The sequence below is a fragment of the Macrotis lagotis genome, chromosome 2, assembly GCF_037893015.1.
Source record: "Macrotis lagotis isolate mMagLag1 chromosome 2, bilby.v1.9.chrom.fasta, whole genome shotgun sequence".
In the NCBI taxonomy this organism is placed as follows: Eukaryota; Metazoa; Chordata; class Mammalia; order Peramelemorphia; family Peramelidae; genus Macrotis; species Macrotis lagotis.
Genome location: NC_133659.1, coordinates 217,558,192 through 217,575,980, shown reverse-complemented (window position 1 = coordinate 217,575,980; position 17,789 = coordinate 217,558,192). Strand labels below are relative to the sequence as shown.

Here is a 17,789-nt window from a genome sequence, read left to right as displayed (position 1 = left end):
ACCCACGACTCACTGAAGCCTCACGGCTAAGGCTGATCCTCTGCCTTCACCCTGCTGCTGCCCCTGTGATGACTCTGTTCTCTGCTCCCAATTCACCCATGGTCCCTTGAGACAGTCTTGAGGTAGATGTTCTTCTCCTAGCTTCTTTTTCTGGGTTTTGTCAATTGAATTACTGTTAAGAGGTTTCTTTCATGTTATTTATTTTTATTTTATTTTATTTATTTTTATTTTATATTTTATTTTATTTTATTTTATTTTATTTTATTTTATTTTATTTTATTTTAATTTTATTTTATTGCAAGGCAATGGGGGTTAAGTGGCTTGCCCAAGGCCACACAGCTGGGTAATTATTAAGTGTCTGAGGCCGGATTTGAACTCAGGTACTCCTGACTCCAGGGCGGGTCATCTATCCACTGTGCCACCTAGCCGCCCCCCTTTCATGTTATTTTTGAGGGGAAACCAGGAGACCTTAGCACAATGCCCATCTTCTCTCTGCCATCTTGGCTGGAAGTCTTAACTGGTCATTTTTAATGACTGTTTCCCACATTTGGACTTTCCCCCATCTCTTGACTTCCCTGGTTTCCTTAAATTCCAGCTAGAGTTTCATCTTCTACAGGAAGCTTTTCCCACTCTTTTAGTACTGACTGTCTCCGGTCATCTTGTTTCATATCTAGCTGCTTGACCTAGATGACTCTTGAGGATAAAGTGAGGTTGGTGACTTAGTACAGCACCCACTCACTCAAATCCAATTTATGCTTATCATGGCAAAACTTAACAACTGATGTCATGCTCTTCTTCAAGAATGAAGGACAAGGGGCGGCTAGGTGGCACAGTGGATAAAGCACCGGCCCTGGAGTCAGGAGTACCTGGGTTCAAATCCGGTCTCAGACACTTAATAATTACCCAGCTGTGTGGCCTTGGGCAAGCCACTTAACTCCATTTGCCTTGCAAAAAAAAAAAAACAAACCTAAAAAAAATGAAGGACAAATATTATCATCATCATCTTTTGATTATCTCTAGTTTTGTCCTTTGTATAGTGAGTTTATATGTGGTTGTTTTGGTGATATCTCTTCCATTAGACAGTGAACTTCCTTGAGAGAAGAGATTGTCATTTGATTTTCTTTCTATCTCCAGCATCCAATATAGCAATGCTTAGCACTTTGTAGATGCTTCATAAATGTTCATTTATTGACAATGCAGGCATTCCTTCATTAAAATAGCATGTAAAGTGCTTTGTAAATTATAAAGCAATATATAAATACAAGTTATTATTACTATTACTATAATTGCCATTATTATAATTTTCATTGTATCTTCCACTGTATAATGCAGCCCTTTTCAAATTATATTAGGTGCCATTTGTAAATTGCTGTTGTAAGGAAAAAAAACCACTTACTAGATGATGAACTTCCTCTTTCCCCTTTTGACCCCCCCTTTCCCCCTGTAGTTAAGTTCATTCTTGGAGAATTGACAGAGAGAAGAAAGATTTTCCTGAGACAAGTAGGTGAGAGTTAGAAAAATGGGAAGGAGAATAAAGAAATGTGATTGAGATGGTGCCTGAAGTGACAATAACAGACCTTTGTGAGGGCTATGGTTATCTCATGAAGTTCAAAGAGGCTTAATGTTCTTTTTTGGGTTTTGTTTTTTTTTTTTTTTTTGCAAGGCAAATGGGGTTAAGTGGCTTGCCCAAGGCCACACAGCTGGGTAATTATTAAGTGTCTGAGGCCGGATTTGAACTCAGATACTCCTGACTCCAGGGTTGGTGCTCTATCCACTGTGCCACCTAGCTGCCCCTGAGGCTTACTGTTTTACTTTTGTGTGAATACATTTGTCCATAGCTATAAAGTACATTGCTAGCTTATGGGAGGTAAATGACTTTTTTTTTTACCTTTGTAATTCTAGCACTTGGAACAGTACTTGACTGACAGTGGACAACTAATAGATTCTTCTTAAATTATAATGAATAGAGATTGAAATATAAAAGGTTTGGCATCTGAACCAAGGAGAGAATGTTTTCTCTGATAAAATCCTAGTCCTCTTGATGTATTGAATTCAAAGCTGTGAAAATTAAATAATGGGAGTACCACAATACTCCTGTCATAGGACAGTGAAAGTTTCTGATGCTGTTCACTAGGTGGCACTAGTTGTCTCTTTGACTGCTGAGTTGCTTTCTGAAATAACAGTAGGTGGGAAGGTGGGGGAGGAGAGAGTAACCTGTATATGCCTAGTTGAACAGTTTGTTAATTGCTGGTAACCTGGGGATGGCTTGTATAACTAAATATAATATGAACCCTTTTCATTTCTTCAGCATGACATTTTGAAAAAAACATGACCAATATATTACTCAAGTAAAATATATGAAACTTCTTTTTCTGCTGCTTTGGTACTAGGCAAACACTTTTGCACAGCATACTGTCCCTCATCTCACTGAAGACTGTTTGAGACTCCTAGCAGCCCCCAACTTGATGGGACTAGGTATACTCAAACTTGGTTTGCTTGGGAAATGTGGCCAAAGTGTGAGTTAAGCTTTAGAAGTTAAATACTAGAATGGGGGGCCAATATTCAAGAAGAACTGTTGAATAGAAGTTTGAAAAAAGAGCTCAAATTGTTTTTCTGTTAAATAAGATTTAGATGTTTTTCTACTCTTTCCAGAGTTGACTTTTAAGGAAATAGATGTAACTTATTTTTTAATATTCTTTAATTCTTGGGATGGTTCATCTCCACAAAATAGACCACATGTACTTTATGTAACTTTTTTGAATAAATTTTTACTTTACATAGTGAGAAATTCCACTGATTCTGCATATCATTTTTCTTCTTGTGCCATCTCTCATATTCTAGTTAAGTCAAATTGTATACTTTATAGAAGAAAGTGAACTGATTGAAACATTTTTCTCAGTGAAGAATGAATAAGATTTGTAATTCTACTTCAAATGTTGTCTAGAATTAGAAGTGAGCATTATTCTCCATATTTAAATGTCTTTATTCATTATTTCCCTTTGAACTTATTGTAGTAGCCTAATGAAATACAGCTATATTGACAATAGTTTATCTTTCTGTTAATTTTAAAAGTTTTTGATATAGAGCAGGATGGGTTTTTAAGACAAACTATATTTGGCAGCATATTGTATTGCCAGCATAATAGAATTGTATTTTTTTTTCTATTTAGGAGTTAATGATCCAGTTTGTGGCTTTCCTTTCTGTGAACCTTTTGATTCTCATTAGTTCCTTTAAAAGCAAAATGTGAGGATGAATTTGAAACCAATTTGCCATATTTCTTTATAAAATATAAAATAAAAATAATATATATTATAAAAATAGCAGAAAAGGAACTTGAAGTTGATATTCAAGGTGAGGGTTATGGTTTATATTTGGATTTTATTTTTCTAAGATAACTCTTGATAGGGGCGGCTAGGTGGCATAGTGGATAGAGCACTGGCCCTGGAGTCAGGAGTACCTGGGTTCAAATCCGGCCTCAGACACTTAATAATTACCTAGCTATATGGCCTTGGGAAAGCCACTTAACCCCATTTGCCTTGCAAAAACCTAAAAAAGAAAAAAAGATAACCCTTGATATCAGGTAATGTAGATGATTGTGTTTTTGAAACTATAGTCACAAAGTTCTCAGAAATAGCATAACCTTGTATTTTAGAATTGGAGAGCACTATATTTTCATCAGTCACTCTAGTTACAGATCTTAGCTCTAGATTCTAGGTAGTTTTCCCTTTAAAGACTGGCTACAAATAACACTTCAAATCATTTATTTTTTTCTCCCTCCTGGTTTCATTTACAGATGCTCTTGGAATTATCTAATTTAGTTGTATCTTCATACAGGCTTTTTTCTCCCTTCAACTATTTTTTGCTAGTTTGTAAAATGGTCCAATAATTGTTTTTTTAAATTTAAAAAAAATTTATTCTTATTTTTGTAGAAATTATTTTTTATACATTACTAAAATAGTCTTGTTTAAGAGTAAACATAATATCCCCCCAAATATAGACCCACATGAGCAATAAAGTAAAGGAAAGAGAAAAAAATTAAAATTAAAATAATGACAATAATAATAATTATTATTATTATTGTTATAATCATAATAGCGGCAGCCAGGTAGTGCAGTGGATGGAATACTAGTCCCAGAGTCAGGAGTACCCGAGCTCAAATCCGGCACCAGACACCCAACAATCGGGTGATTGTTGACCCTGGGCAAACCACCCCAAACCCATTGCCCTGCAAAAACCAAATATAATGATAATAACAACAACAATAATAATAATAATAATGATAATAATAATATAATAATAACAACAACAACAATATTGATGATGATGATAGTAGGGGTGGCACAGGGGACAGAGCACCTGCCCTGGAGCCAGGAGCACCCGGGTCCAAATCCAGCCTCAGACACCCAACAATCAGCTGTGTGGCCCCAGGCAAGCTTCCAACCCCATTTTCCCTGCAACCCCCCCAAAATAATAATATTAAAAATAATAAAATGTGCTTCAGTCTGTGTTCCAACACCTTCAGCTCTGTTGTGGGTTGATCACATTCTTTATAAGTCCATCACAAAAGCTACTTATATATTTTTCCACCGTTGCCATTGCTGATCACAGCTCCCTCCATTCATACTTCCCCACTAGCATATATTGTCTCTCTCCTTTCACTCTGTCCCTCTTCTTAAATGTGCTGTAGGGTAGCTGAGTGGTGCAGCAGACAGATCCCTGGCCCTGGGGCCAAGAGGCCCTGAGCCCACATACTACCCCTTAGGCCCAGCATCCACCTAGCCCTGTAGTCCCTGACAAGCCATCCAATCCCAGCCTGTTGCAAGAAGTAAAAAAAGAACATGTGTTATATCTGACCACTCTCTCTCCACAGTTCATCCTCTCCTCCATCACTCACATCCCCCCCCCCTTCCCCTTGTCCCCCTTCTCTCCTTCTTACTCTAGATATCTATACTCCATTGGGTATATATGCTGTTTCCTCTCCTAACCACCTCTGATGCGAGTGAAGGTTCCTTCATTTCCCCTCGTCTTCCCTCCTTCTATATCATTACCGTAGCTCACTGTAAAAAAAAAAAATCTTTTTATATGAAATATCTTAGCCTATTCTTCCTTTCCTTTCTCTTACTCCCATTACATTTCCCTTTTATCCATTGATTCCATTTTTACAATATATTATATTTTCAAATTCAGCTCTCTCCTGTGCTTCATCTATAAAAGATCCTTCTACCTGCTCTATTAAATGAGAAGTTTCTTATGAGTATTGATCAGTATCATTTTTCTATGCAGGAATATATGTAGTTCATCATCATTAAGTCCCTCATATTTTACCCTTCTCCACTCTCTATGCTTCACCTGAGTCCTTTGTTTGAAGATCAAGCCTTCTGTTTAGCTCTGGCCATTTCAACAGGTACATTTGAAATTCCCCTGGTTCATTGAGAGTCCATCTTTTCCCCTGGAATAGGACATTCAGCTTTTCTGGGTTATTGATTCTTGGTTGCATTCTGAGCTCCTTTACCTTTTGGAATATTATATTCCAAGCCCTATGAGGCTTCAATGTAGTTCCTGCTAAGTCCTGTGTGATTCCATATTTGGATTGTGTCCTTTGGACTGCTTGTTATATTTTCTCTTTGATTTGGGAGTTCTGGAAGTTGAGTATAATATTCCTGGGGATTGTTTTTTTGGGATCTCTTTCTGGGGACGATAGGCAGATTCTCTCAATTTCTGTTTTGGCCTCTACTTCTAGGATATCTGAGCAATTTTCCTGTAGGAATTCTTTAAAAATGATGTCAAGGCTCTTTTCCTGATCATGAGTTTCAGGTATCCCAATAATTTTTAAATTATCTTTCCTGAATCTATTTTCCAGATCAGATGTTTTTTCAATGAGACCTTTCACATTTTCTTCTAATTTTTCATTCTCTTGGTTTTGAAGTATTGTGTCTTGATTTCTCATAAAGTCATCAGCTTTCCTCAGTTACATTCTACATCTGAAGGATTTGTTTTCCTCAGAGACCTTTCTTATTTTTCTTTTTCCATCTGGCCAATTCTGCTTTTTAAAGCATTCTTCTCAATAACTTTTTGAACTTTTTTATCCATTTGACCTAAGCTGGTTTTTAACATGTTATTTTCTTCAGCATTTTTTCTTTTTTTGGATCTCCTTGACTAAGCTACTCACTTCTTTTTCATGTTTTTCCTGCATCTCATTCTTTTTTTTTTTTTTTTAGGTTTTTGCAAGGCAAATGGGGTTAAGTGGCTTGCCGGAGGCCACACAACTAGGTAATTATTAAGTGTCTGAGACTGGATTTGAACCCAGGTACCCCTGACTCCAGGGCCCGTGCTTTATCCAGTACACCACCTAGCTGCCCCTGCATCTTATTTTTTCCCCCAATTTTTCTTCTATCTCCCTCACTTGATTTTCAAAATCTTTTTTGAGCTCGGTTCTTTTTCATGTTTTTTCTGCATCTCATCCCCCACCCCCAATTTTTCTCCTGTCTCCCTCACTTGATTTTTCAAAATCTTTTTTGAGCTCTGTCATAGCCTGAGCCCAATTTCCATTTTTCTTGCAATCTTTATATACAGGAGCTTGGACTTCCTCATTTTCTGACTGAGTATTTTGATCCTTCTTGGGATCATAGACAAAGTATTTCTCAGTGGCGTTCCTGTTTTTTTCTCTGTTTACTCATTTCTCCAGCCTGTGCCTGGTCTTGGAGTGCTTCTTGAGCTTTTGAGTATTATTGGGACACCCCTCCCCTCCCAGGATCTCAGTGTGTGAAGCTCTGTCCTCCCTCCTGGTCTGTGAATGACCACAAGTGCACACCTCTGCCCCGGGGCTGAGGTTGGGGGCAGGGGCTGCTGTTCTATGGGGGACCTAGACTGTCATCAGGTTTTGAATGTGGTCAGGGTCTTAGAGTCCTCTTCAGGTACAGAGGACAGACTTTGGAAGTCTCTCTCTACTCCCCTACCTAGGCTGAGCACTCCAGGCTCTTTTGCCTGAGGGCTCCTGCTTGCTGGCTTTGCCTTTTTCTGGTTCCTGGATCTGGGCTGTCCCAGCCACTTGCTTGCTGAGTGCCCTGAGGGCTGGGTTTTATGCACTTACTCTGGCAGAGGTCCCCCCACACTGGTCTTCCAGTTGTGCTTGGTGCTCCACGGGGTGTAGATCAGGAAACTGCCCCCACTGCATGGTTCCAAGGCATCCTGGGGCTGCCTCTGGGAAGCTGAAATTCCTTCACTCTGGCAGACACCCCTCTAACCCCATGGAATGGAGCCTTTCTCCTATTTTCCAGGTTACCTTGGGCTGGAGAATTGCCTCACTGGATCATTCTGTGGGTTCTGTCTCTCGAAAATTTAGAGTCCTTATTTTGTAAGTTTTGAAATATTAGAAAGAGAGAGCACCTGAGAGAGGATCTTCTTCTGTTGCCATCTTGATTCCATCCCTTTATGCATTTTTTTAAGTGAACTTGCACTCATCATTTAGAAGACTGTTTTCCTTAACTGCTGTATGCCATAGCTTGGCAAAGAAGCTGTTTGATGGTTGAGGGAATTTCTGAGTTGTTTTTGGTCTCTGTCTTGTTTTATTTGCACAGATGAGGTTAAAGATCTCTAAGAAATGGTTGGACCATAGCCTTTACTTTTATTCTACTTTTCCAGTATGTCATAACAAGTTGTTTGGAACTGCTTTATAATGTCTTGTCATCTTTGTCTTTTCTTTCAATTTGATATTTACTTTGACATTTCCTCTTAGTTAATAGTTTGACTATACATCCCTTACAATATGAAATGACTATTCCATGTTTAATCAATTCTTTCCTCTTAGGAAACCCCCCAAAAGGTTTGGTGCTTGCTCCACAATCACTTTATGATATTTATTTTATATGTAAACAGGAGATGTTCTGTGCATTCTAGAAACTTTGATTTCTTCATTTCTTGAATCTGAACCATATTTTTCAACATAAGTTTTACTGTTTCTCCTTGACTGAAGTTGGTGAATTTCAAAGTATATATATATATATTTATATTTATATAAATATATATATACATATATATATATATATATATATATATATATATATATATATATTGCCTTTCTTTGGAGGATCTTGTCAAGTCATTGAACTTCATATTTTCTCTTCAGCAGTAGATGCTGGTGCATAAACTGTAACTATTTTCATGTGGTTGGCTTGCCTGAACACCATTATTCAAGATGACCAAGAGTAAAATGAAATCCTCTTTCTTGTTGTTTTCAATTCAATTTAGCAAGCATTTGTTTATTTAATACCTACTGTTTGCAGGTATTTAAAGGTAGCTAGATGCTAGCTAGGTGCTGGACCTAGAGTTGGGAAGACCTGAGTTTTTTTGTCACCTTGGATATTTACTAGCAATGTGACAGTGGGCAAGTCATTTAGTTTGTCTGCCTCAATTTCTTCAATTGTAAAATGAGAATAATAATAGAATTTACCTTCTAGGGTTGTTGTGAGGATCAATAATATCCTATTTGTAAATTGCTGTCCTCCTTTCCCTTCCCTTCTTTTTTCTATCCAAGACACTTGGGATGCCAGGGCACAAATAAAATGATATTGTTCATCATGGAGCCTAATTTTATTGAGTAAAACATATATAGATAAATAATTTCAAATTATTTACTGCATAGAATTTTCCCATAGAAGATCCTAGCTACTGAAAGCAGAGTCAATCAGAATAGGCTTACAGCATGAAGTAGCACTTGAGTTGAACTTTGAAAGAAGCTATGGGTTCTAAACAAGCAGAGTTGTGTGTATAAGGGGCTGGGGAATAAAGTAAAGACAGCTTGTGGGAAGGCAAAGAGAAATGAGATGACATTTTACAAAAAGCAAATAGTAAGTCGGGCAGTTTGATGGGAACATAGAATATTAAATTGGAACCAGATTATGGAGGGCTTTAAAAACCAAACTGACAAGTTTGTATTTTACCTTAGAGGCAGGAGGGAGAACCATTGTAGCTTCTTGAGCAGGGGAATGACATCAGCATTATTTGTTCTTAAGTATATCATTTTCAGGTATGTGGAAATTGGATTGGACAGGGGAGAAATTCAAAGTAGGGAGATGAATTAGAAGGAGCTTGATGTAATCCTGATGAGAGGTGACTGGGACCTGACTATGAGAATGGAAAACAGACCACTGTGAAAGATTTTGTGGAAATAGAATGAAGAAAACTTGGAAACTCAGGTTTCTCTTAGATTTTAAGGGTAAGAGAAATTATTCATCTTGGTGGCTAGAGATATTGTTGACATTCAAAAGAATTTGCGAAATTTAGAAGAGGGGAGAAGAAGACTTTTGATAAAATGAGTTCTATTTTGGACAAGTTAAAATTTTAGATGCTTGCAAGCCATTTGGAAAGAGCACTTTGGATGATGACTCTGCAAGCACAAAATTCAGGAGATTGGGACTGAATATATATATCTGAGAGTCATCCACATAGGAGAAATAGTTAAACTCATGGGACCTGATTGGAGTGAAGGTGGGCAGGTCCTGAGGAAAGAGACAGAGAATCTTGTACAAAACCCTATGAAATCTACTCTTGTAGGAGTTGGAAGAAAAGAATAAGACAAAGTCAACACTATCATTTCCTTTATGAGTCCTCTCATAGACAAACTTGAATGCTATTTTTATTTTTCTTTTCTGTTTTTTGACTTTCTTAGAATCTCCATCATTTATTATTGGGTCTGGAACAGTGTATGCTCTTTTTTTACAAATTTTTTAAATTTTAATTTTTTTAATTTTAAAGATTTTATTTACTTTATTTTGTTTCCATGATACACATTGATCCAAATTGAATGTGATGAGAAAGAAATATCCTTAAGGAAGAAAAATAAACTATAAGAGATAGCAAGATTATATAATAAGATAATCAGTTTTTTCCTAAATTAAAGGTAATAGTCCTTTTTATTTTTCAAAACCTTATTGAATTGTTTTTAAAAATAAAATTAGTAAATTTTGTTTTCATGTCATCCACATTTCCCCAAATATCTATTTCTTATACCTGAGGAAAGTTATGATTTATAGCAAAGAATAAAAAAGGAAAAAAGCCCCATCCAATTTGGCAAAAATAACCAACACATCAAAGTCATTTACCCTATACCATTCCATATCTATTGTCTCTTACCCATGCAAAGAAAAGGGTATGCGACATTTTGTCTTCTTTGTTCTTTGTCACCAGGCTTAATCATTATAATTTCATAGCATTCAGATTCAATTGATTTGTTCTTTTTTTCTTTTCACTTATATTTTTGTGATCATTTTGTATATTGTTTTAACCTGGTTCTGTTCATTTAAAATTAATTTCTTTTGTTCCTAAAATACAATTTTTCCTGATAGATTCTTCTTTCTTCCCTATCACTTCCTTTCCTTTTGATTTTACCCTCCCTTATAAAAAATAAAATTAGTTAAGCAGGGCCAATGGGCATAGTAACTGCATCTGAGAGCACTAATAACTTTATTCACAAATAACTTGTCATGTAGGGAAAAGCAGTCTTTTTATAGCAGATTGTGTACTAGGCTTAGAATGAAAAAGAAATGAGTTTGAATTCCTCTTCAGATACTTATTAGTCATATGCCCCCTTATCAAAATCAGTTAAAAACTGTGTGCTTCATCTTATCTATAAAATGAGAGAGTCAGGCTCAGAGATTCTATGGCCCCTTTCTGTTCTGAATGTGTAAATCCTATTTTCTCCATGAGTAAAATTTGTCATTTTTACTAAATAGAGTTTGGTAGGTTTTTAGCATTAATTTTGCTTATATTATTAGTCAACATAGTGCTCTTCTGATTTTGTTTATCTTATTTTGTCAGTTCATATAAATCATTCCAAGCTTCTCCAAATTCTTTATATTGCATTTTTTAAAAAAATCACTAGTATTTAATTACATTCACATAGCTCTTCTCCCAGTTAATGGACATTTATTTTATTCTCAATTACCAATTCTATAACAAAAAAGCACTGCTCTGGATTTTTTCATATAATATGACATCTTTCTTTCCTGTTTTTCTTGGGATGTAGGACCACTAGATCACAGAATCATAGATCTAGAGCTGGAAAAGAACTCAGAGGCCAGCTTGTCCCAACTGCCTATTTTATAGATGAGGAAACTGGGCTTAGGAAGGTTAAATGACTTGTCCAAGGTCACATGGACTGTCAGAGGCAGTATTTGAACCCATATGATGTCAGTCTGTGCCCTTTTCACTCTGTCATACTGTGTCCTTGATGGTGGGGTATGAATAGTTTAATGACTGGCCTTTCATTTTATCTATAAGTTCATTTTGACTTAAAGTTTTAATATGGATATGGTTCTTTAGCTCCAGTCAATGTGTTGGTCAATGTCTTGGTCATTAGACAAAGATTATTTGTTAAATGGTTTACTAAAGTTAGATTAGTGTTCTTAGATGGTCAAAAAGCTTTACAACTTTTAGTTACTCTAGCCCATTTCCCTCTGGAAAAATGAAAAGTAGATCACATAGTGTATTAAAAAACTAGAATTCTGGGACAGTTAGATGGTACAGTGAATAGAGCACTGGTCCTGGAGTCAGGAGGACCTGAGTTCAAATTTGGCCTCAGACACTTGATAATTACCTGTGTGACCTTGGGCAAGTCACTTAACTCCATTGCCTTGCAAAAAACAAGCAAACAAAAACAATAGAACTCTACAATATATTATTTACAAGAAACACACTTGAAGCAGAGACACATAATAGTAGAAAAATAAGGGGTTGGAGCAGAATCTCTTACGCTTCAGGTGAAGTAAAAAAGCAGGGGGTAGCATTTATGATCCCCAACAAAGCAAAAATAGACCTAATTAAAAGAGATAAGCAGGGAAAGTAGATTTTGATAAAAGAACCATATACAATGAATATTTTTACTAAGCATGTACTCACCATAGGGTATAGCTTCCAAATTTTGAAGAAAAGTTACAGGCAGAAAAATCAGATTATTGGGGGACCTCAATTTTCCCCTCTCAGAACTAGATAAATCTAACCAAAAAAAAACCCCAACAAAGAAGTTAAGGAGATAACTTTTAGCAAAGTTAGATATGCTAAACTTCTGGAAAACAGTGATGGGAAATATAGTAATGAATATACTTTTTTTCTCTTCATAAAAATTGACCATATATTGGGGCATTAAAAATCTTACAGCCAAATGCATAAAAACAGAAACATTAAATGCATCATTTAAAGATTATAATGTAATACAAGTTATTTTCAATAAAGGGCTATGGAAAGATAAATTAAAATTAATAGGACAAAAATAATCTAAAGAGAATGACAGCAATGAGGCAATATACCAAAATTTATGGGTTGTAGCAAATCAATATTTAGGAGAAAATTTATACCTCTAACCACATACCATACATCAGTAAAAGAGAGAAATACAGATTAACTGGACATGTAACTAAAAAAAATAGCAAAAAAACCCAAATTAAATATCTCACTTAAAATCAAATTAGAAATCCTTAAAATCATAGAAGAGATTAATAAAAATTGAAAGTTAAAAGACCATTGAACTAATAAATAAAATCAATACCAGATTTTTCGGAAAAAATATGATAAAATAGATAAATTGCCAAAATCAAAATGAAAAAGGGTGAATGCAAAATGGAATTAAAATAAATATTATAAGCCATTTCCCTTATTATATATCAATAAATCTAATAATCTTCATGAAATGGATGAATATTTATAAAAATATAAATTTCCCAGATTAATAGAAGAGGAAGTAGAATACTTAAAGACAAAGAAATTGAACAGACCATCAGTGAGCTCCCTAAGAAAAAAATCATCACAACCAGATGAATTCACAAATGAATTCTATGAAGCATTTAAAGAACAGTTATTACCTGTACCATATTAACTTTTTGGAAAAAATAACTCAAGAGAAAGTCCTTTCAAATTCTGTTTATGCTCCAGATATAGTGTTTATACCTAAAGCAGGAAGAGCAAAAATAGAAAGAAAACTATCGATCAATTCCCCTAATGAATATCAATGTAAAATTTTAAATTTAAATTAAAATCAACATAACTGACCATGTCAGTTATAAAGCCAGCAAACATATGATTATCTTACTAGATACAGAAAAAAACTTTCAAAAAAATATAGCCATTATTTCTTTTGAAAACACTAGAAAGAGGGACAGCTAGGTGACACAGTGGATAGAGCACCAGCCCTGGAGTCAGGAGGACATAAGTTCAAATGTGACTTCAGACAATAATTACCAAGCTGTGTGACCTTGGGCAAGTCACTTAACCCTACTGCCTTGCAAAATCCAAAAAACTAAAAACAAAATCCAAACCACAAGAAAGCATAGGAATAAATGGAGCTTTTTTAAAAATTTTTTTAAATTTTTTTTTTTTACAAGGCAATGGGGTTACGTGGCTTGCCCAAGGCCACATAGCTACGTAATTGTTAAGTGTCTGAGCCCGGATTTGAACTCAGGTACTCCTGACTCTAGGGCTGGTGCTCCATCCACTGTGCTACCTAGCTGCCCACAATGGAGTTTTCTTTAAATAAGTTCTATCTATCCAAAATTATCTGCAAGTCATACCTTTTTTGGCCATAAGCTAGTTGCCTTTCCAGTAAGATAAGGGGTAAAGCAAGGATATCCATTATCACTTCTCTTATTCAATAGTATACTAGAAATGGTAACTCTAGCAATAAGAAAGAAAAAGAAATTGAAGGAATTAGAATAGGCAGTGAGGAAACAAAACTATCATTCTTTGCATATGATATGATGGTATATTTATAATTCATTAGAGAAAAATGCTTAAAGATACTCTATTTGCTGATAAAAATCACCTATGAAGAATAAGACAATGTACATACAAGTATATACATAATGCATACTATTTTGAACTCATCTAAAAGTATATATTTTTAAACACATTTAAATATTCATTAAAAGTAGAAAAATCAGCTACTTAAAATAGCTATTTACTCTGAAACATGCTTTTTCTTTGATTGAAGATATTCCTCTTATTGAAAAAATATTTCAAAAATCCTTTGAACCTTGAGCTGTCAAAATTATGTATGGTTGAAAAACACTGGACATGATTTTACTTCTCTTTATGTTATCTGTATGTTCTTGAATAATAGTGAAAATTTATAAATCAATTTAAAATTGGTAGTATTTTCCTTATATTATCTTATTTGAGCTTTATTTAAACCATCCTGTAAAATTGCTAATATATTTTTATCCTCCCATTTTATATATGGAAAAACTGATGTTAGAGAGGTGAAATTTTTGCCCAGTCACAAAACCATTTTGTGAGAAATGGAATTTAAATTGATGTATTGAATCCAGTAATCTTTTTCAGCTCTAAATCCCATAATGTTTTCATCCTTATCTAACCGTTTTATTACTATTTCTAAAATAGTAATTAAGTTTGTTATTTGGAGCATTTTTACAACTCAGACTCTAGGAAACTTTGACTGGATTATTTCATCTGTTACTTTTTCTGATTAGATCTTATTTCATATTTATGACATGTAAATTCTAATTATTTGGATGATAAATTATTAGAGTAAATATATCAAAATTTCAAATTGTGCCATCTTTCCTTATTTTATGGCAAATGGATGTAGAACCAACTTGGGAATCACAAAGATGAGAATGCATGTTTTTTTCTCCAGCACATACTAGATCTTTGACTTTGGTCAAGTCACTTAACCTATCAGTGCTTTTAGGCAGCCCTTTTAAATTTATAAGTTGTAAATGAGCAGTTTTGATCAGCATCTGCAGAAGCAGTTTTCATTTAAAGAGATGTCCATTCTTAGGATATCAGAAACCTGGGCCTGAAAATAATTCTTCCAAAGATGTCAGAACAAATCCTTGATTAAGTTATTGGATAGAGTGCCAAGCCTGGAGGCAGGAAGACATGAATTCAAATCCAGCCTTAAATATTTACTCGCTATGTGACCCTGGGCATATTAACCCTGTTTACCTCTGTTTTCTCAACTGTAAAATGAGCTGGAGAGGAAAATATCAAATTACTCCAGTATCTGCTAAGAAAACTTGAAACGAGGGGATCCTGAAGAGCTGGACATGACTGAATCAGTTGAACAACAGCAACTTCCACTCATAAGACTATATTGAATTTTAGAAATAACCATTACATTTTTATTTGGGATTATCAAAATGTTTTATATGACCTATCTTTTAGGAGAATTTTGTTTGAAGCAAACTAACTCATAAACATCCTTATTATGATTTTATTTGAACTTGAAGAAGAAAATAATATTACTACTTGTTTTTTGATCAGTTGATCTTTTCTTAGTAGGTCAGATAATATGTGATGAAAAGTGAAACATGTTTTATACTCAGCAGAACTTGTCTTGCTGCATTAGATATCTTTTTTTTGTATATCAGATTTCTGTTTTATGGATATTTCTGAATTCATTCTCAGTTTTGTAATTTTTAATAACTTTGTGGCATATCTGTCTCTCTAGATTAGTTTTCTACATTGTCTTGTTGTTAGATTAGTGTAGAAGTCTTTTATAGCTAGGAGAAGAAACTAGTGAGAAAAAATTTTCTATGCAGGCCAAATAGAAATGGAAGCATTCTGTCTAAGAATTCCATCTTTTGCATGTAAAATAAAGTTCAAGGAAAATTCTGGACATAGAATTTAAAGATGTTAGTACTATGACCATATCTTAGTGTGTTTCCCTTTTCTCTTTAGATCTTGAATACCTAATGCATGCAAGGCAACAACTGCTAACAACAGCAAAGCGCTGGGATTCCACTTCTAAGACGATTATAGATTTCGAGCCTAATGAAACTACTGATTTGGAGAAAAGCCTTCTTATTAGATACCAAATTCCACTTTCTGCTGATCAGCTATTTACACAATCTGTTTTGGACAAATCATTGACAAAGGCTAATTATCAGTCACGGTTACATGACTTGCTTTATATTGAGGAGATAGCACAATATAAAGAAGTTAGCAAGTAAGATATCAATTCAAAAATATTCTTTACTTACTGTTTGTCTGAAGGTTGCTGGACTTATTTACTCTGTGGTAATCTGAGTGACAGGTAATGCTGTAGTTGTTCTATATCCAGTTGCTATGTTCTATATTTATATAAAATGAGATGGCCATGAATTTTTGAAATGTTATAATGGGAATAAATGTATTTTATGAAGCTGTTCTTTTTAAATTGAATCATATATTAGGCATTATAGCTTTTTCCCCAAGCTTATGGCATCCTCTGTAATGTAACATTATCATTAATGGAGATTTACTGAATGTCTAAGATGGCTTATCATGTTTGGAAGGAAAATTCAGAAAAGAAAAAGCCAAAGAAAATGTGAAGGCTTTTTGTTCTACCATTTATGAAATTTTAGTCTATTCTGTTTTCTGAAAAATTTTAATTAAAAATTAAGTACAATTAGTAATCTTCATTTAGAAAGTCATATTTAGTTTAAAAATATTCCATAAAATACTATTTAGAGTACTCATTCTCCCTTTCTTTCACAACTGAGTATGCATTCTTAAGTTCTATTTTTAACGTTTGGTGTTTCCAGCTTAGATTAAAGCTAAAGAAATATTGAATACTTTATAACTCAACAGAGTAGAATTGATAGGAAGTTTAATGTTTGTTTAGCTTCTTCTTGATATACATTGCATTTTCTTTCTCCCTTTCAGCATTTTCTGAATTTTTTTGATGTAAACTATTTCAATTAACTTTATATTTTCTGATTTAGGTTTAATATTAAAGTGCAATTGCAAATTGTAGCAAGCTTCATGCTCACTGGTGTTTCTGGAGGTGCAAAGTATGCTCAGAATGGACAGCTTTTTGGTCGCTTTAAGCTCACTGAAACTCTTTCTGAAGACACTTTGGCTGGAAGACTGGTGATGACCAAAGTTAATGCTGTTTATTTATTACCAATCTCTAAAGAGAAATTAGTTCAGACCCAGGGAACCAAAGAGAAGGTTTATGAAGCAGCTATTGAAGAAAAAACAAAAGACTATATCTTCTTGAGGATATCTAGGGAATGCTGTGAAGAGCTTAATCTTCGAGCTGATTGTGAAATGCAGGTATGTTTTGGAAAAACTGCTTTCATGTTATTTGTAGTCTCATTCTCAGTACTAGTTCTTCCTTTGATTGTTTTGACTTATTCTTTGGCTTTCTATTATAAGCAGAGATGTAATTAACTTCAAAGGTCAATGGAAACATTAATGGTATAAGAATTGGTTTGTCTGTTATGTCAGTAAAGCTTATAAAAATTTTAATTTTTTGTATCAAATGTTTATTTATGAATCATACATATTTTAATTAAAATTTAAACAGTATTAGAAAAATAATTAAAAGGAAAGTAATATTAAAAACCTTCAGTGAATGGTTTCCCTTCTGAGTATGTGTGTGTGTGTGTGTGTGTGTGTGTGTGTGTGTGTGTGTGTGTATCTATAATTCTGGGACTGCTGAAAGTTTTTGATCTGTTGAGATCATTTTTTTCTTAGATAAGTGAATATCTTACTGAAACTGCAGTGAGTTGTTTTAAAAAGAATTAGGATTTATTGATTCAGTATTTAATAATATAAACTGATATACAGAATTAATGTTTTCAAACTAAATTGAAAGATAAAATTATTGTTATTATTGGAGTATACTACAATAGGACATTTCATAGGATCAAAGCACTTTAGTGGCCATTCAGTCTAACATTTTTCAAATAAAAATTTCCACTATTTCAACCTTCCTTTCTTTTCTCCCCTATCCATGTCACATGTGACTATCCATCATCTCCAGTATTCTCAAGTGTCATAGAGGGTATCCT

The 17,789-nt window shown here is 34.4% G+C and overlaps 1 protein-coding gene across 5 annotated transcripts in view; it reads left to right on the top strand.

The window, feature by feature from the left end:
* The window catches only part of HELZ (helicase with zinc finger), a 321,547-nt gene that overhangs the window by 135,893 nt on the left and 167,865 nt on the right, over positions 1 to 17,789 (top strand). For all 5 annotated transcript variants that reach the window (XM_074224754.1, XM_074224753.1, XM_074224752.1 and 2 more), the window contains exons 11-12: positions 15,691 to 15,958; positions 16,716 to 17,049. In XM_074224754.1, coding sequence (XP_074080855.1) covers positions 15,691 to 15,958; positions 16,716 to 17,049 — 602 coding nt within the window. The remainder of the gene's footprint in view (positions 1 to 15,690; positions 15,959 to 16,715; positions 17,050 to 17,789) is intronic.